The 21383-nt window shown below is 38.9% G+C and overlaps 2 protein-coding genes across 2 annotated transcripts; both read left to right on the plus strand.

The window, feature by feature from the left end:
* Window positions 1-8941: 8941 nt before the first annotated feature.
* Window positions 8942-10321, plus strand: LOC149159027 (protein JINGUBANG-like). Its single transcript, XM_089434160.1, has one exon. The coding sequence runs from the start codon at window positions 8942-8944 to the stop codon at window positions 10319-10321; it is 1380 nt and encodes a 459-aa protein (XP_089290286.1).
* A 9109-nt stretch (window positions 10322-19430) lies between these two features.
* On the plus strand, window positions 19431-20754 carry LOC149159028 (protein JINGUBANG-like). The gene is made up of 2 exons (XM_089434161.1): window positions 19431-19747; window positions 19848-20754. Exons 1-2 carry the CDS (start codon window positions 19431-19433, stop codon window positions 20752-20754), a joined length of 1224 nt encoding a protein of 407 aa, XP_089290287.1.
* The last annotated feature ends 629 nt before the right edge of the window (window positions 20755-21383 follow it).

Below are 21383 nucleotides of genomic sequence, written 5' to 3' on the forward strand. Positions count from 1 at the left end.
CACTCTGGAGGTGCCATTCCTTTTAAGGTACAAGTTAACTTTAACATTCCTATATTTGAAGGATAGATAGATGAAAACATCGTATATAGATGGTTAAGTCTGTTCGAAGGATATTTTTCAATTCATGACTTTTCCAATCGGTAAAATATTACTTTTGCACTCCTCAAAGTCACCTCACATGTCAAGGATTGGTGGGAAACCTACTGTGAACAAAATGACGAGAAGGAATCCTCATTCTTTTCAGCCACAGCCACTTGGAATTATTTTCGAGATGCCATCAAGGAACAATATTACCCTGTCGGAAGCTATGAAAATAAAAACATAAATTGGACCACGATGCGGTAGGGAAGGGACCAAGATGTGTTGGAGTTCACAAATGTTTTCCATACCCTTTGCACGCTGTTGGCTATCAAGGATTCTGAGCGGAATTTGGTACTCAAGTATCGCAGTTGTCTACACAATTACATTCAGGACGAGATGAATTTCCTCGACATCTCATTTCTTGGCATTGCCTATCGATATGCTATCAAGATAGAGTAGAAATTTAGAAAAAAAGAAGCGAGACTTTGGATTTATGAATCTGAATCAAGGGAAGGGGGCCCCCAAACTGCAAAACAAATGACAAACGCAAGGCAGAGTGACCTTGGACAACCCGTCGAAGTTGCAAGCAAAGAAAAACACCACAAAGACAAAGAAGGACATAAGGAAACAGTGTGAGCTCCATAAGAGTCCCACTCACAACACAAGTGAGTGTCAAGCCAGGTAGTCATTGGAAGCCAAGATAAATGATTTTGAATTAGATGCATGATCTGAATATGAGTCAGAAACCAACAAGGGGAACGACAAAGGGAAGCAAATTATCGATGTAGAGCCTAGTTCCATCGTTGCCACCACCAAGATCCATAAGGATGAGCTTGAAGATCCATAGGAGGGGGATGTACTCTTCCAATCACAAATCTGAGTGAAGGGTTCTCCACTGCAGCTCATTGTCGATATCGAGAGCCAAAAGAATCTCATTCTAGCAGAGGTCATGAAGTGGTTAGGCCTACTGACCACACCACACCTGCAGTTGTACACCATCGGATGGCTTCACCAAGGGACATATATCTGCGTCAACAAACAATGTTAGCTTCCCTACATCATCAAGCCCTTCATGGATGAGGTATTGTGTGATGTTGCTTCTCTTGAATTTTGTGAAGTATTATTAGGCCAACCATACTGGTGGAAATGCCATGTTATGTATGAGTCTAAGCCTCACATTATTATTATTAGACTAGGAAATAAGTTTTGTAGGATATTAGAGGTCGCACCACCTACCGCCATTTCCTTAATCATTGTGAAGAAATGCAGCAAGATCATTTCCCAGACTGGGAAATTTTTTTTCCTTATGATTCACCCTAAGGGAAAGAAGAAGATTTTGGCCACGACTTCTAGAAAGGGCTCCTTTGCATAACAACAATAGATGGAATAGGTTGTGGAGGAGTACAGGGACATCTTCACCTCACCCACAGGGATACCTCTACGTTGTCAGGTTAAGCACTCCATCGATCTGACCCCAGGCGTGCTGCTACCAAATGGACTGATCTATCGACGCTATGTTCTAGAGAATGATGAAATAAAGAGGCAGATTCAGGAGTTATTATAGAAAGGGCACATCAAGCCAAGTTCATCACCTTATGTGGGCCTGATTGGTGTTGGTACAAAAAATGGACGAGACCTGGAGACTCTGTGTTGATTATCTGGCATTGAAAAATATCATTATTTCCCGAATAGGTATCCAATCCCACAAATTGATGACCTTATGGACCAGTTCAAAGGGGAAAATTATTTCAACAATATTAACTTGAAGTTTGGTTATCACCAGGTATTGATCGAACCCTCCGATGTGTGGAAGGTGACCTTCAAATCCAAGGAGGGTCCTTTCAAATGGCTAGTCATGCCTTTCAGGTAGAGGAATACCCCTGCAACCTGCGTGAGGCTGATGAATGATATCTTGTGAGCCTTCATAAACTCATTTGTGGTGGTGTAGTTGGATGACATTCTGATCTTTAGCCAGAGTTGGGAATAACACCTCCACCATATTCGATAAGTCCTCCAAACCCTGCAACAACACAAATTGTATGCAAATTTGGAGAAATACACTTTCGGTATGACCCAGGTTCAATATATGGGGTACATCATTGATGAACGGGGTGTGCATGTGGACCCAGCCAAGATAAAAGTCATTCGAGGTTGGCCAACCCCTACCACTCTAATAGAGCTCCACAACTTTCTGGGTCTTGCTAACTTCTGTCACAAGTTTGTGTTGGAGTTCTCACATAACACTTTGCCTTTGAGTCAAGTCACTAAGGGAGCAGCAAAATAAAATTTATTTTGGTTTGAATCCCAACAAAAGCAATTTGTCGAGTTGAAGTATCACCTCTTCTCTGCACCAGCTCTCATATTACTAGAACTGTAGAAACCATTTGAGATTGAGATAGATGACTTTGACTATGCTATTAGTGCAGGTTTTACTCAGTAGGGGCATCCAGTGGCATATCACAGTGTGACACTTTCAGACACAGTCCGAAAGTATCCCACCTATGATAAAGAGATGTATTCCATTGTATAGACTTGATGACAATAGAAGAATTGCATTATGGAGAAGGAAACATTCATCCACATAGACCACCAACTACTGCAACCCATAAAAACACAAGGGAAGTTATAGAATGATCACCATCAGAAATGGTCCACATACTTGCAACAGTTCCAACTGAACATTAATTACAATAAGGGAAACACCAAAAATGTTGTAGACTACCTTAATCGACCACTGGTCATGGCACTGACCACTATGCTTGACTCTTGTGGGCACGAGACTGCGGGGTGGATGCATCTTTACAAGAGTGATTTAAAATTCAGCAACACATACTAGACGCTTCTGGAATGCAAGCAAGTTCCAAGTTTTCACCTCTAGGATGCACTGTTATGCCACTTGGGACACATTTGTGTTCCTTCAAGCAAGCATGCCAAGATAATTTGGAAGGCACACTATAGTCAGGTCGTTGGAAATTTCGGGGTAGATAAAATAGTGGCAGTGCTGCAAAAGTAATTTTTTTTGCCGAACCTTCAACGAGAAGTTGGGAAGTACATGAGATCCTGCACTACCTACTCCATTTCCAAACCGACCATCAAGAAAGAAGGCCTACATACTCCTGTTCCTACTCCTAGTCGACCTTGGGAATCCATCTCCATGGATTACATATCGGGCCTTCCTTTTAGTAAGCATGGAAACTACTGTGTTTTCATGGTCATTGACAAATTCTCTAAGATGACCATTCTGGTGGTATGCAAGAATAATATCACAGTAGAAGCCACTGCTAAGATTTCTTTGAACGAGTGTTGGTACACTTTGGGATCCCACAGTCCAATATCTCAGATCAGGATAGTAGGTTCCTCAATACATTTTGGTCAAGTCTTTGGTCGATGTTGGATACCAAGCTCACTAAGTCCATGACTTTCCACCCCCAAACTGATGGCCAAACATAAGTAATCAATACGATGATCGTACACATTTTGCGCATGTACAACTAGAAGCATCCACGCACATGGGATGAAAGCCTCCCTTATGTCTAGAAAACCTACATTAGAGCTCTACATAACTCAACTGGCCACAACCCCTTTTAGGTGGGATTGGGATTCCAACTACTATGTCCCATTGATGTGGCCATACCATTTACAGCTACTCAGGTAGATTCAACTGATGTCCAATATGAAGCTGACAGAGCTAACAACTTCATTGAGTGCATTTAGCACATCGTCCAATAGGTCCATGACATATTGGAAAGAGGCAATGCTAAGTAAAAGCAGTGACATGATTAGCATCAGGTGCCACAAAAGTTCAGGTGCGTGACAAAATTTAGCTACATCTACAGAAGGAATGACTCGTTGGGCCCCATCGTAAGCTTCACCCACTCCTATATGGGACATACACCGTCACCAAGGTTATAGGGGACAATGCGTTCAAGCTCAACATTCCATTGTTCCTTGGCCTGAACTCAGAATTCGATGTGCAATACCTTCGACCATACCTTCCACCATTGTTGGACACATCTCACATTGCATAACAAGTCACACCAATGAAGTTAAACCCATACTACATGGACCATGCCACAACTGATCAAATCATGGAAACACAGATCAAGAACACTCGCCAACAGAGGATCCCACTATATCGAGTTTTCAAAGCATGCCAACTCCTTCACCAGGCGAAGTGGTTCACCAAGGACTAAGTTCTATGGAAGTTTCCCCATCTCATGGAGGCACTCAATACAATGGAGAACACTGCTTCCTAAAGAGCGAGGATTGATCTAGGTCTATATTGGTGGCCACCCACCCATTCCACTTGGACCCCCACAATTTTTTCTTTCAGTTTTGCAGTTTCCTTAATTGTAACACAATTTACTATTTTTGGCAGTTTTTCGGGTTGTGAATTTTCGGAGCCATTTTGAGGTCCTAAACGATATTTTTTTGGAAAATGGGAAAACATGATACTTTGTCTCACATTTGTAGTCGAAAAATATAGTTCTCATATAGATCTTTCTAACCAGGTATCGTGGGTGTCAAACGAAGATCGCATGCCAAGATTACGACCCCATGAAGTTGATGTACCAATTTACCCCAACGGGGCCCAAAGTTTTGGTGCTTCATCTATTAGGGTTAGGTTTTTGGACGTTTAGGGTTTTCCATTGTTTCTTAATAATAAATAGGCTTTCGATCCTCATTGTAACACAGTTCAAAGGCATGTAGCCACCACATCTCTTATCAGAGATAAGATACCATCGCCCAAACTAGTTTATTTCCATTTTTGTAGGTAGACATATTTCATTTCTTTGATATTAATGGAATGAAGTTTTATTTCTTTCACACCTCTGTGTTTATGTGTATATCTTTATTTTATTGTGTTCCTACATAATTCCAGATCATGAATGGTCTCGATGCACTGAAAGGTTTCTAGGGCAACCACACCCTATCAATTGACCTTATTCACACCTTTCACATCATGGGAATTCACTATTTTTCTCAGATTAACACGCCGATTGTCAGAACACCTATGCAACAATCCTGGATGAAGGCGGATGAGCTTGGCTTATTCAGAAATAATGCTATTGAATGGGTGGTATATCTCACTCACCTTTTAGACGCAGGCATATCCATTCATGAAGGGAATGATAAACTACTATGAGAGGGTACCATGAACAAAGGAAAGCCAAGTGTCAAGGATATATATAATAAGCTCCCATTGGTAGAACGAGACTTTGATAACAAAAATTAGTTCCATGCTGCATGAAGATGGTTGATCCCATCCAAACTCATTTTCTTTAGCTGGCTGCCTTTGCATAACAGGGTACTTACTTGGGCCATTCAGAGGCGCAGGGGATACCATGGCCCTGACATCTGCCCCATCCGTTCGAACCAAAACGAAGAGATTGACCACCTCTTGCCGTGTTGCCCATTGGCAAAGAAGGTTTTTACGGGAGTTCTAGACTACCTGCAATTGGGTCGACCGGGACCACAACAAAATTTGAACTCTTGCCTCTACTTTTGTCTTCATAAAGGAAATAAGTTCCATGCTTTACCTTATTACATTTTTTAGACCATTTGGTGCAACAAAAACTATGAAATTTTTGAACACAAACCGTTAGAGGTCCGAGAGGTTATTATGAAGGCTGTGAATTATTTTTCAGAGACCAGTCCCATAAAGAGGCAAATGAAGAAGAGAAAGATAAGAACAAAATATTTAAAGGGGAAATATCCAATCGGTTTTTTTGATGGGGAAAGTCAGCAGAGGAGCTGTGGATGTGGTGTCGTCATCATATTGGAATTGGGGGGACTCTATGACTTTTGGTGGAAGGGAGGACAGGGCACTAACAACAGATTTGAGATCATTTCACTATGGGGCGTTCTATAGCTCTCAAAATGTTTAAGACTGGATCAAATTTACATTCATGGAGATGCCAAAAGCATCATAAAATAGGTTAGGGATCTCACTTCTTTCAACCCCCCTATCCTTTCCCACTGGATGGGATGTATTACGAGATTGGCTAACAACTTTCAGAACATTTCTTACACCCACATCTACAGACAAAAGAATCAAGTGGTAGACCTTCTCTCAAAGAGGGGCATTCACTCCAAACTGGGTAAGTTTTTCTTTGCAGCATTCGTGCATGGCATGCTCTTGAACTCCCAGTCAATCACTTCTTCGTAGTGACACCGGCTCATTGGACACATCCTACAATGTTTTTTTGAACTCTGTCTTTGTATATGCTCACTGGACACATCATTCTGTGCATTTTTGAATTGTGTGTTTTTGAAGTATAACTTCTCCTCGTAAGCAATACTCTAACTCACTTAGATATAATGAAGTAAAGTAGAATACCATAGATAGGAAGACATGGACAAATCATTGGAAGATTGAATACATATGAAAAACTTTGAGAATGTACTCTTTTTTTTGCTAATACGAAAAGAAAGCATTTTTTTTCTTTAAAAAAAAATCCTCACCGGCATATATTGCTCGAGATAAGAATTTTGTCTTTTTCTAACCAATCAACCAAAACATAATATTGAGAGGGATCTTCCAAGACCAATTTTTTTTAATCATTCCCACTCCATTGAAGCTTGTTGAGGTTGTGCAATGAATTTATAAACCTCTTTTACAATAATCATACCCTACGCTAGCTTACCATCCCAAATTAAAACATCCACCTTATTCCTCAAAAAATACCCGCCATTGTTAGGTTATTGGCATAACCTTCCCATCATGTTGCGAGGTGACCAAAAATGTCCAAATACATCCACCTTATACCTCATAAAATACCTACCATTACTAGGTTATTGGCATAACTATCCCATCACATTGCGAGATAACCAAAAACACTCAAATCCTACGAGCTGAGCTAAGTTGAACATTGCAGAATAAGATCATATGCCACCATGATTTGATTAAAAAAATAAACACCTAAATTATGTAAATGTTTGATGAATAAAATAAGCAACATGGGTTGCCATAAACCATGAATCGGATCCAACTCAATGTCAACCTGATAACCCATTCCAACACACACGCACATTGTCATTTACAAAAAGTAAAGTATGAAAATTGACTTTTTGACCATTATTAAACCCAGCTCGAGCATGGTATTTAACTTAATCGTATATAATTAATGCATTAATAGTTTGACATTTTGGAATGCGTGCTATAGCCAAATTGCTTTAATAAAGTAAATAGGCCATGTGCGTTCCCATAAACCATGAATCGGATCCAACTCAATCTCAACCTGATAACCAAGTCCAACACACACGCACATTATCATTTAAAAAAAGCAAAGTATGAAAATTGACATTTTGAACATTATTGAAACCCAGCTCGACAATGGTATTTAACCTAATCATAATTTTAAAATTATATATATAATTAATGTATTAGTCGCTTGATATTTTGGAATGTGTGCTCTAGCTATATTGCTTTAATAAAGTAATTTATTTTTCGAGAGTGTAACTTCTTAGAGATAGATAGGATACGGAGTTTATCGAGGGATAGGAATTGCTTAGAACGTCAAAAGTAGTCAGAATTAAAAATAAAATCTGTAGAGGTAGTGTTTGAATGGTATTTTTGATAATGGAAATGGATTCAGCACCATCAAAAGTATTCAAAAGTATTTAGAATACTTAAAATTTTGAAGTTTAACAACTATAACGTTGGATTTACAAAAAATCTTGTTATATTTTCTCTAAATATAATCAGAATTTCCAAACTTTTCAGACAATTCCTGCAACTAATTAGACTACCGCCATACGATATAGCCACTTCAAAATATGTCACATTAAATATATGGCTGGAGAATCTTGGTCACATTGCCCATCTTAGTTCTTCCTTCTTTTCAAACCTGTTTCCACCATTCTATGAAAAGTGTGGCAACATGATGGTACCGGTCATATTGCTTGTCGCCTTAGTTTCATATTGTTTATTTTTTGTATGGTAGTGAAAAAGAGGGTTTTTTGTTACAACGTCTCCGGACTCATTGTCCAACTCATGGGTTAAGGTTACCATGTAATCAATTAATTGAAAACATTAAAACCAACTTATATCTAAAATATCCACAAACATAATACGCTATATTCGGTTAACCCTCTCGAAAGTTTATGCCTTGTAGGGTTTTTTGTTACGACGGTGGGAACGGTTTCATCTGGCATACCCTTGTAGTTTGAGAAGAATTCAGGTTAACTAGAAAAAGAACACATCACGATCTGCCAGTTTTCTGTAATAGTAATCACCAAGATGGAATCCACTTAAAAACGCGGCCCCATTCGCAGATTTAAATATTTGCTTTGCCACTGAAATGGATGGATGTTGTTTTCAGTTTCATGTGGATGATATTAACTTTGGAAAGTAAAACCATTGAAATCATCCCATTCTGTTGACACGGTTCTTCTGTTCTTTCCCTGTACCTTCCTCCCCTCATCTGTGTCATTCTTCTTATCAAGAACCTGTAACTTTCACTACAACTCGAATGGCACCGGGTTGTTCCCTGATACAGTTTTATTCATCTACGTTTAATTTATGTGAACGCGAATATCTTGACGTACATTTAGATTTTCGACAGCTTTTACATTTGAGCTTTATTGCGGTGACCACTGCCAGTTTTCATTCGCCTGTAACCCTAGAGAAAGCATGATGTGGTCGTGATGGCGTACTTTACATAGGTTTTACACTGTAACTTTAACGTGGTGCCCACTGCCATACTTTAACCTCAAAGAAAGGATGATATTCTTGTGACCACTTCTTGGAAAACTTGCGAATTACGTTTATCATGTATTCGATTGCCAGCTAGGTTATGTATTCTATTTTCGTGCGTTACATCTGATAGCCGCCCTACAATTTCATTCTGTGCGTCACATGGGCGATACATTCTTAAAAGCAAGGAGCGCCGAATTACGTTCTATGATCTCGATGGGGATCCGGTCTCGTGGCATCCTTCGCATTGGAGGAAGCAGCAGACAAACAAATATAGATGAGAAGAGTTCAGATCAGCAAGACGATACGTTGAAGTCAGAGAAGAACAGTGTTATATCCGAGGAATACTCGTTTTCACAAAATAGTCGGGATGATCAGCTCATGGATTCTACGCCAAGCTTCTCTCAGAGAAGTTACGAATCACAACTTTTATCGCAGATTAGTTCGGCATCGGCAGCGTCAGAGGTTGGGGACGTGCAGCTACGAAGATCTGAACATAACAGCTTCTACCAATGTATATCTACTCTGAAAGGTTACGGAGGGCATGCAATTACTGTAGCGCTTGTCAGAAATTTTCATTATAATAAGTATGTGGGAAACGATATGCCTCCACTGTTGCCTGGCCATCCTAGGCTGCTTGAGTACTTCGATTTTAGTCATGGAGGTTGCACAATTAAGTCACTTCTTGTGACCAGCGACAAGATTTACAGCGCACACCAGGATCACAAAATCAGAGTGTGGCAGCGTTCTCAGACGAATCCAACAGTGCACAAGCTCGTTTCTTTGATGCCCACATTGAAGGACCGCCTGATAAACATGGTGTCTTCTAAGAATTATGTTGAAGTTCGGAGACATAAGAGGAGGCTTTGGATTCAACATGTGGATACCGTATGCAGTCTGGCAGTGGACATGAAGAATGGGTATTTGTACTCCGCTTCATGGGACAGAACAGTGAAAGTGTGGAGAATCCAGGATTTTCGTTGCATGGAATCCTTCAGAGCTCACGATGATGCCATAAATGCACTTCTGCTTTCCCCGGAAGGAGCTCTATACACGGCCTCCGCTGATTCCAAAATAAAGATTTGGGCAAAAGCGTCATGCGAAAGGAAACATAGTTTTGTAACGACTTTACATAAGCATAAATCGGCTGTCAATGCTCTTGCTCTAAGCGCAGATGGATCGATTCTCTACTCTGGGGGTTGCGACCGGTCTGTTATAGCTTGGAAACGGGATATTACTAAGAGTGCAGAGCACACTCAGGTGGCTGGGATACTCAGGGGTCACAAGGGAGCCATTCTATGCTTGGCTTCCATATCAGATTTACTCTGTAGTGGCTCTGCGGACACGACAATCAGAGTTTGGAAGAAAGGACTAAGTCTCGAGAGTAACGCTGTTACCCATTCGTGTTTGGTAGTTTTAGAAGGCCACAGCCGGCCTGTAAGGGCTATCACAGCTTCGAACGTAGGGACGGAGTATCATGTGTATAGTGGCAGCCTCGATCACAATATTAAGGTTTGGTGGTTCTGCGACACTTCTAACTGAAAACCTACTTAATTTGGGAGGACGTTGTGCTGTCTTCATTACTATATGTTGCGTAACTTCTATAGTATATATTTAATTACTTCTATTCTGTCGTTGTCATATAAGATTGCTTTACATTAATTAATAGAATCATGACCCATCTTGACACTGAATCTACGTGACTAAAAGAAAATACGGGGACAAATTTAATCTCGGTTGAAATATTTAGGACGATCTATGTTACGATATCATGCCATTTCACAAGATTATTATTATAAAGTATATAATTAAATGTAATATACTGTTACGGTTGTCTCATTATCTTCCACAACATCATCTAGAGAATGTGAGGACTGTTTGAGGGTGAAGTGAACTCCGAGTCAAACAAATTTTTTATGAGCAACATCGAGCATAACTAAACCAATTATTTACAACTTCATTAACTACAAATTGGATAATTAATGTCAAATTAATAGATCTCTGATCACTTATATATATCAGATTCACAGAAGTGGCCATGTGCGGTAGACTTTTGTAGATACACTTGTAGCTGCCGAGGTTTGTTATGAGGCTGAGTAATTTACGTAATTTTAGGTAAAGGATTCATTGCAATTTGATAACGTTTTGTTTATTTATTTTTATTTAATTGACGTTATTTTTTAAGTAATTAGTACAATTACATTAATATTTGATATAGATAAAGAATTACATTTATATTTGATATAGATAAAGATTTCATGTCTATTTATTATTAACAAATATATAATATAAAAAAATTATTGTAATCAAAATATTTTTATTAACTTTAATTTTATTTAAGAATCTTAGGTCACTATATAAAAAAAATAGAAGTGTTAAAGGTTTTTTATTTTTTACTTAAAATTAGATATGCTTTGAAAATTTTTAGGTAACATACTATGTATATGTTGAACATATTCCCTTAAAAATAAATATAAAAAAAATAGACAAATACTCATCCATTTTAAATTGAAATAAAAAATCTTCAACAATTAAAAAATCTTGCACAATTATTTTTAACTTTTAAAGTCTGAAAATTTAATAAAAATTTTACTAATATAAAAATATTTAATTTACTAAAATAAGATTTTTTTTTTTTTCTTCATGTGACAATATTCATTGACTTATAAATTTATAAATAGGATTGAGACATTTGCGACTATCGAAATATTTAGTTTTACCCTATCAAAATACACAAACAATTTGAATAAACATTGAACTAAACATATCAAAAATATTCATTACTATGACGGTTTCTTTCTTTTCTTCTTATATCATTATATTCCTTCGATTCTTATACTCATGCATTTATATATAGCATTAGGATTTTTTCAACAATGTTAAATCCTGTAATGATTGGTTAGCAATTATATATCAGAATGGAGTACTATCTTCAACATTCTCTTTTAATGTCAATCATATTATTATATGACACTGATGAAATGATATTTGATACCATTATGAAACACTAAATCATGTTATTACAACAAATAATTGTGACATTTTGTTGTTGGACCTGTTAACATTATTTTCAACTATTTTTTTTTTTTTTTTTCATATTGCTAATGTTAGTGTAATATGCTATAATTTTGTAAAAAACAGTAAAATAATTGGTTGTTTCTTTGATGACCATAATACTACCTACTCCTCCATAGAAAACATAACTTTATGCACATTATTTATTATCAAAAAATATAGACCAATCAATACTGGAATAACAAACCAACTCAAAATTATATATTGAATTATACGAAATTGCAAATAAAAAATCACCAAGTTACCTCAAGACAATTCTTGTTAATGGAAAATGAATTTTAACTAGACTTTGCATGAACATAGAAATGAAATTTACTACTTAGATAATATCAAGTCTAGTGTAAATTAGATACACGAGACTTTCTACCAAATTCCTACACGATCTAGCATCTATAGTTCTAATCCTGTCTTTTGTAGAAAACTTTTCATTTATATTCATTGGTGTGCTGATGGGCATACTATTTTCCATTTTCCATTTGTGAAAAAAGTTTTGAAACATATTTTTCTTGTTAAGTAAAGACATCATCATTCATTTTCCTCACTTATATGCAAATAAATAATCAATTAGTTGGAAATTAGTGTTTGGACATTATAGACTTATAATTTGACAAACATAAATCATCAACCAAGGGTAGGTAAGCTTATGAAATGTTGCACAAAATATATGCAGGCTAATACCTTAAATTTTTTTTTAATTAAACCATTCATACACACAACTCTAATGTTTCTTTTCTGCATCAACACTCTGTAGTGAAGACTATTGAGTGGATTTGATCATCCCTCTATAGTTCTTGATATCGTTGATGTTGATTAGAAAAGATAAAAGACCAAACAAATAGTCATAAAAATATGTTCATTTGGGGTAGCATCGGATGTGCTATAACCACAAAAATTGGTGGAGTGGTTAAATCACATGAAATCTCCAATACCCAGAAATGGTTTGGGCAGATTCTAAACAGTTTGATAGATATTCAAATAATTAATATTTTTAATGGAGTCCCTATGTCTAAACTTAGGGAAAATAAAATATTAATGTGAATTAATATAAAACTGCATTATAAGGGTCCAAAAGTCATGGATCAAGACAGAGTTAATCTTAGCTGTTGATTAGGGACCTAATCTCGATTGTTGAATTGTCAATGAGAAAAGTATAAGAGGAGGCTTGAGGGTCACTTGGAGAACATGCTAAGTTGATCAAGATTTTAATTTTCTGGGGCAGGGTTCGCTGAGGAAGTCGAAAGAGTGATCAGAGTTACAGTTGAGGGGTAGTGAATACAGAAGCGGAGAGGTAGAGATAGTACCTGGAGGATCATCGCAGAAGCCGAGAGAGAGTGATGTAGAGATAGCCAGAGGTTCTCGCAGAGCCAGCTAGGGCTCACGCAGAGGCTGCCAAGAGTTGCACAGTGCCTCAGAGAGCTAGCGTGGGTCATGAAGAGGCTTTAGGGGTTGTTGTAATGCCTCCAGAGGCTAACGCAGGGCAAGCTAGGGTGATGCTGGGAAGACGTTGGACCATAAAGGGCTGACGTAGTGCCTAGAGGCTGATGCTGGGGTTTTCGTGGGGCAGATTGGAGTTGGGAGCTGTCAGAGTGTTTATTCAGGGTTTCAGCTAGAATATCTGTTTGAGACTGAGAGGTACTACTACCGAGATTATTCTCTATCGGGTGAGTCAATTTTGGTACATAGATTGTATTCTGAAACTGCTTAATAATTAAAACCCTCATATAGCTCCACCAGTTTTCCCGCATTTGGTTTTTTCGAGGACATTGGTCCAAAAACAACGGTTTCACTTGTGTGCTTGTTTTGCTTCCTTCAGTTGATGATCTGTAATGTGTTGAGCATGTACTTCTATTTATTTTTAGTATTTACATGGTAAATAACTTGTTAATTAATCAGAACAAGTAGGTAGAAATAAATCCAAAAGGTACTTGAAGGGTTTATAACAGTTAGACCTAGAAATTCCAATATGGTATCAGAGCGTGGTTGCAGATCACAAAAGAACTGAGGATATCAGACCAGCAGCAACAGAAAATAGTTGTCCCGAGTGACAGAAGTTATTCCTAGTAGAGAAGCAGCAAGGAAGGGGTGACCCAGTGCCTGCGTCATCAAGTATGAGCCGAGAAGAGGATCAGCGTAGCGGCAGAGGGGAGCATACTTGACCTACGCAGTGCTCTATCATCTTTCTCAGTCAGGAAGGATTGATGCCCATGGCCAATAGGTGCAGATTTTGCTGGTGTCGTGATTGCGCAGAGCCTGGAAACTTGAACCTTTAGTTTGTTGGGGCTTAGGAGGTCATGGGTAAGTCGCAGAGTGAATCTGGTGGGGTACTGTAGTCAAAAAAGTACCTAACAGGGCAAGACCAAGGAGGAGGGAGTTGTTGCTGAGGATTTCTAGCCAAGAAATTTGGATCAATGGTGCAGCTGCACTAAGGATCGGAGTGGGGGTATCTAGACAATGGCAGAGGGGTTTAGAGGAGGGAAATCAAGGATTAGAGGGAGTCACACCAATAACTTCTAGAAGGGAAGTAGAGGAGCAACGAGATGGAAGTAAACGGGGTAAGAGATGAGGAAAAACTAGACGAAGCCTCAAACTTCGTAGTCTGGAAGGCCAGAATCTTATCCATTCTAGACAAGAATCGTGTTAAGCACTTCACCTTGAAGACGATAGCAATCCCATTTAACCCAACTAAGAATGACAAGTACGAGGAGGCAATGGCGAGGGCCAAGAGCATCATCCTTGATGGGGTCAAGGGCCATGTAGTACCACATATTGCCAAAAAGGACACAACAAATGAGATGTGGGAAGCCCTAAAGAAATTGTACCAGCATACTTCTTTGTAGAGAAGGATGCTACTAGAAAATCAGCTATCATACCAGATGCAGAAGGGAGAACAGATCGACACCTTCCTTGGTCAATTGAGGGAGATCTAGGATCAGCTAACTTCCATAGGGGCCACACTGGATCAAGAATTGATGTTGAGAACAATCCTGAACGCAATCTCTGAAGACTGGGAGGTGTTTATCCAGATCATACTCGGTAGGGAGACCCTTCTAGATTGGGAGGAAATGTGGGCGACTCTTCACCAAGAAGAGATCAGAATGCTAAGCAAGGAGAGAAGAAGCGGCAAGGGAATGAAAATCAAGAAGGAGGAAGAGGAGGATGCTGCCCTTGCATCTGAGGGAAAGAAGGATAAACGAAATAAGAAGGACCTCTCCAAGGTTAAATGCTTCAACTGTGGAGAATTGGGTCACTATGCGAGCTAGTGTCCGAGGAAGAAGAGCAAAGGAGAGGCTTCCGAGACCAAGGCTACACCAACAAGGGTAGAAAAGGAAGTGGAGACAGATGATGACTATGCCATGAGTGCTCACATGCCACTTGAGCGGAATCAAATGGACTACAGGCAATGAGGGGTAGGATCCTTAAGGTATCCAACCACTTGGATTATACCTGGCTACGGGAGCCCCAAAGAGGAGTAGCTATATAGGCGGATGTCAGTAGAGACGAATGTATATGGAGTGTTAGAGGGAGCTACAGTGCAAGATTCCCAGGACATCGTGAGGCAGAAGTGCGAGATGCATAGAGTTGTTGCAGTAGTGCAGAGGTCAGAGAGGAAGCACTTGTCAGCAACAAAGGGAGTTTCAGCATTGAGGGTGTCTCTATCTTGACGGAGATGTCAGAGTTGGGAAATCAGTTACTTACTTCTTAGTAACTGAGTTGCAGTGCAGCAGTTAGCAGTGGCAATGCTATGGGCAGCACAATGTAGCATGATGAGAGGGATTGCAGTGCAGATGCGGCAGTAGCAGTGGCAGTGCCATGGGTAGTAGCGATTATCATTCTATGATTTTAAATATTAGAAATAAGACAAATTTCACAAAATATACATCAAACCACTTATGAGTGCAAGACCTAGCCTTCTTGGACTCAGAGAGGGCTCTCTCTATACAATTATGTTTTAACTTTGTTTTTAGTGCTGGAATACTTTAGGCTAGATATCAAGAATAAAAAGATTGTTTTTTGGTTTGTTCATTTGGTTGGAGAGAGATCATTTTTAAACATTTTCCATTGGGCAATGGAGTCATAGGCCAGGTGGTAACATCAGTTTTATAGAGTGTTTACAAGGAAATCTAAGTGTCCTCACTAGATCATTTAAAGAAAAATGATAAATGGAATGACAGATAATGATAGCAATTAGGATTACAAAGAATCTAAGTATTTTGTAATCGTACTTCAGAAGAAAATACAAAGATTGTAAATACAGATAGCAGTAAGGTGCTCCAATAGCATATCTCAAACTATAATTTATGTTTTACAATGAGAAGTGAAAATGCATGGATAAGTAAACAGAAATACATTAAACACAGAGAGAAAAACATCACCACGTCAAAACAGATCAAGTATCTTGTAAACTGTCCTTTTATTGATGCTCCAACTCGAAATTACAATGCTCCAAATAGAAAAATAGTTCAGATGACTAGGGTCCAACCGCTAATACTCCCAATGCATGGAGTATTTAAATAAAAACTACAACGAGTTTCCTTGTACGCTTGGAAATCTATTATTTATTACAATGAAGGAAAAATTGACTAATGTATCTAAAGAGTAGCCATGCTGAGAAGACTGTGACAAGTGTCCCTCCTTTTCTAGAATGTTGTTGCCTGAAGTGTTAGTTACACTGGAGTGATTTTGCTGATGTGGCTAGTGTTGACTCAAACTTGTATGACTACTCTAGTCATCCTTGTCTCATTCTTCCCGGTAGTCACATAAGTCTCTCCACGCTCCCCTTCAGGGATCTCAATTTTGATTAACCTTTGGTACACCTCATTAGCATCAATGTATTTGGAAAATGATGGCTTGACCAAGAATACATGCTTCAGCTCATGTTGAATGTAAATCTGGTTGTTGATTGCTTCTAGTAAAGCTTTTCCAGTTATGCTGCCTTTGATGTTTGATAGATTTGTTGCATCTGTGGTTATGCCTTGAAGCTTCTTGACATAATCCCCTTTGTCCATGAGTTTGTCATTTATAACAAATAGAGAGGGAAGACCCTTTTGATGCAGAGGTTGCATTCTATTAAAAAACCTGTTTACTATCAACTCTAAAACTTGGCACTTTTTCTTCAATTACACGTTTAATCTCTTCTTTGTCAGCACCTTCTTGACTTGCAGTATGGTCTCTGTCCTGTTTGCCACTCCCAAATATTCCAGCTCATATTTGTTTCTTGCATTTAGGAACTTGATACTTTGTTGTTTGTCACTGGCATATCTCCCAACTCTATGTTGGTGGCTGAAATGGCTTCATTGTCTTTTTCTAGCAACTCTTTCTGCTCAAAAATAATTTGGATGCCGGGCTACATTTCATTCATCCGATCTATGATATTGTGCCAGATGATTTCCTTAACCCTCCCTAGAGTATTTCTAATGGATGATTTTTTTTCTGACTTCTAAAGCTTCTCAATCAATGCCTTTGTTATCTACATCTCTACCAAGTGGTTGTCTTCAGCGCTTTTAATATAATCTTGTAGCACACTAACTTGGGATTCTAGCCTTTTAATTTCTTCATTTTGCAGATTCATTCCCTCCATAGATCTTGCCAACTGTTCTGTATTGCTTCCTGCTCCTGTTGTTGTACCTGCTGGAGTAGTTATGGGGAGGGCCATTAGAGGAAGGGTCTCCATTGTGGTGATAGCCATCTGTGCTGCTTTTTATTTTTCTTGCACCATCTTTTCCATCTTTGTCTCCATCTGTTTGATTTGGATGGACTGCTCTACTATAAGTTTCATCATGTCAGCTTTTATGCTCTCTGTTTCCTCTATTTCCTTGGTTAGTGGGTCATGTGTAGCAGGCAGCTTGAGCTGCTTCTTCAAAGCTGCGATGTCTACCTCTTTCTTCTTTATCACTTCTTCAACTACCTTGGTATCTGAGGGGTCATACCCAATTTTTATTATAGTCTTCCAAAGACTTAATCTTGGTGTCCTTTGATCATAATGAAATTCTCTCCAGCTTCAATTGAGACTGAGCATTTGAAAAGGCTACCTGCATTTTAAACAAGTTCATGCAAATGATGGTCAAAGTAGATGAAATCATTTCACTTGTTTGCTTGTGCATCTCCAGGTGATCAAGTGGATGCACATTTTTGACATCAAACTCAAATGAAGTCTTCTTATAGTCTGCTTGAGTTTTAGACTCTCATGTTTGTGCCTCCAAAATTGCCATATGCATCTTGCCGTTTTCTAACTCAAAGGCGGAGAGAAGTTTGCCTTGTGCAGTTGCACTCTACCTCCAAAACTAAGCATAAGTGCTTTTCTTGAGAATTTCATTCCTATTTTTGATTTGCCTGAAGGTATCAAATATAATTTCTTCTTTCTCTTTAGTCACCTTTGTAGATGAGGACACTCAAAGAGTTTGGTGTCTTTCTGAAGTTGGAGCAGAAGGAAAAGATTGTCCTCCAGCGCGTGAAGAATCTGGAATATCAATTATTTTAATTACTGTATGTGGTGGTGATCCTTTATCTATATCCATGTGTTGTTTTCTAGCTTTCTTTCTGTACTTCAATCTGAACTCTTTTACGGAATCCATATGTTGTTTTCTGGCTTTCTTTCTGTACTTCAATCTGAAATCTTTTACGGAAATATCAGTTCCTTGTGACAGCTCTTCCCTAGATCTCTTCCATGCTTTCAATTAATTGAAAACATTAAAACCAACTTATATCCAAAAAATCCACAAACATAATACGCTATATTCGGTTAACCCTCTCGAATCTTTATGCCTTGTAGGGTTTTTGTTACGACGGTGGGGAACGGTTTCATCTGGCATACCCTTGTCGTTTGAGAAGAATTCAGGTTAACTAGAAAAAGAACACATCACGATCTGCCAGTTTTCTGTAATAGTAATCACCAAGATGGAATCCACTTATAAACGCGGCCCCATTCGCAGATTTAAATCTTTTATTTGCCACTGAAATAGATGTATGTTGTTTTCAGTTTCATGTGGATGATATTAACTTTGGAAAGTAAAACCATTGAAATCATCCCGTTCTGTTGACACGGTTCTTCTGTTCTTTCCCTGTACCTGTCCTCCCCTCATCTGTGTCATTCTTCTTATCAAGAACCTGTAACTTTCACTACAACTCGAATGGCACCGGGGTTGTTCCCTGATACAGTTTTATTCATCTACGTTTAATTTATGTGAACGCGAATATCTTGACGTACATTTAGATTTTCGACAGCTTTTAAATTTGAGCTTTATTGCGGTGACCACTGCCAGTTTTCATTCGCCTGTAACCCTAGAGAAAGCATGATGTGGTCGTGATGGCGTACTTTACATAGGTTTTACACTGTAACTTTAACGTGGTGCCCACTGCCATACTTTAAAAGTTTAACCTCAAAGAAAGGATGATATTCTTGTGACCACTTCTTGGAAAACTTGCGAATTACGTTTATCATGTATTCGATTGCCAACTAGGTTATGTATTCTATTTTCGTGCGTTACATCTGATAGCCGCCCTACAATTTCATTCTGTGCGTCACATGGGCGATACATTCTTAAAAGCAAGGAGCGCCGAATTACGTTCTATGATCTCGATGGGGATCCGGTCTCGTGGCATCCTTCGCATTGGAGGAAGCAGCAGGCAAACAAATATAGATGAGAAGAGTTCAGATCAGCAAGACGATACATTGAAGTCAGAGAAGAACAGTGTTATATCCGAGGAATACTCGTTTTCACAAAATAGTCGGGATGATCAGCTCATGGATTCTACGCCAAGCTTCACTCAGACAAGTTACGAATCACAACTTCTATCACAGATTAGTTCGGCATGGGCAGCTTCAGAGCTTGGGGACGTGCAGCTACGAAGATCTGAACGTAACAGCTTCTACCGATGTATATCTACTCTTAAAAGGTTACGGAGGGCATGCAATTACTGTAGCGCTTGTCAGAAATTTTCATTATAATAAGTATGTTGGGAACGATATGCCTTCACTGTTGCCTGGCCAACTCAGGCTTCTTGAGTACTTTGATTTTAGTCATGGAGGTTGCGCAATTAAGTCACTTCTTGTGACCAGCGACAAGATTTACAGCGCACACCAGGATCACAAAATCAGAGTGTGGCAGCGTTCTCAGACGAATCCAACAGTGCACAAGCTCTTTTCTTTGATGCCCACATTGAAGGACCGCCTGATAAACATGGTGTCTTCTAAGAATTATGTTGAAGTTCGAAGACATAAGAGGAGCCTTTGGATTCAACATGTGGATACCATATGCAGTCTGGCAGTGGACATGAAGAATGGGTATTTGTACTCCGCTTCGTGGGACAGAACAGTGAAAGTGTGGAGAATCCCATATTTTCGTTGCATGGAATCCTTCAGAGCTCACGATGATGCCATAAATGCACTTCTATTTTCCCCGGAAGGAGCTCTATACACGGCCTCTGCTGATTCCAAGATAAAGATTTGGGCAAAAGCGCCATGCGGAAGGAAACATGGTTTTGTAACGACTTTACATAAGCATAAATCGGCTGTCAATGCTCTTGCTCTAAGCGCAGATGGATCGATTCTCTACTCTGGGGGTTGCGACTGGTCTGTAATAGCTTGGAAAAGGGATATTACTAAGAGTGCAGAGCACACTCAGGTGGCTGGGATACTCAGGGGTCACAAGACAGCCATTCTATGCTTGGCTTCCATATCAGATTTACTCTTTAGTGGCTCTGCGGACACGACAATCAGAGTTTGGAAGAAAGGACTAAGTCTGGAGAGTATCGCTGTTACCCATTCGTGTTTGCTAGTTTTAGAGGGCCACAGCCGGCCTGTGAGGGCAGCCATCACGAATGTAGGGATGGAGTATCATGTGTATAGTGGCAGCCTCGATCACAATATTAGGGTTTGGTGGTTCTGCGACACTTCTAACTGAAAACCTACTTAATTTGGGACGACGTTGTGCTGTCTTCATAACTTTATGTTAGTTAACTTCTATAGTACATATTTTATTACTTCTATTCTGTCGTTGCCATATAAGATATTGATTTACATTAATTAATAGAATCATAACCCATCTTCACACCGAATATACATGACAAAGAAAATATTGGGCAAATTTATTCTCGGTTGAAATATTTAACACGATCTATGTTATGATATCATGCCATTCCACAAGATTATTATTATAAAGTATATAATTAAATGGAATATACTGTTACGGTTGTCTCATTAACTTCTAAAACATCATCTAGAGAATGCGAGGACTTTTTGAGGGTTAACTGAACTCCGAGTCAAACAAAATTTTATGAGCAATTTACTGTTGTCTCATTAAGTTATAAAACATCATCTAGAGAATGCGAGGACTTTTTGAGGGTTAAGTGAACTCCTAGTCAAACAAAATTTTATGAGCAATTTACTGTTGTCTCATTAACTTATAAAACATCATCTGGAGAATGCGAGGACTTTTTGAGGGTTAGGTGAACTCCGAGTCAAACAAAATTTTATGAGCACCCTGGAGCATAACTAAACCAATTATTTACAAGCTCATTAACTACAAATTGG

The sequence above is a fragment of the Pinus tabuliformis genome, chromosome 5_2, assembly GCF_031772625.1.
Source record: "Pinus tabuliformis cultivar Carrire ecotype Pingquan chromosome 5_2, CPIR1, whole genome shotgun sequence".
Lineage (NCBI taxonomy): Eukaryota > Viridiplantae > Streptophyta > Pinopsida > Pinales > Pinaceae > Pinus > Pinus tabuliformis.

Coding starts and splice junctions, on each gene's coding strand:
- LOC149159027 (XM_089434160.1), top strand. CDS start 8,942: ATGGGCGATACATTCTTAAAAGCAAGGAGCGCCGAATTACGTTCTATG.
- LOC149159028 (XM_089434161.1), top strand. CDS start 19,431: ATGGGGATCCGGTCTCGTGGCATCCTTCGCATTGGAGGAAGCAGCAGG. Junction 19,748..19,847: donor TGTATATCTACTCTTAAAAG/GTTACGGAGGGC, acceptor TGGCCAACTCAG/GCTTCTTGAGTACTTTGATT.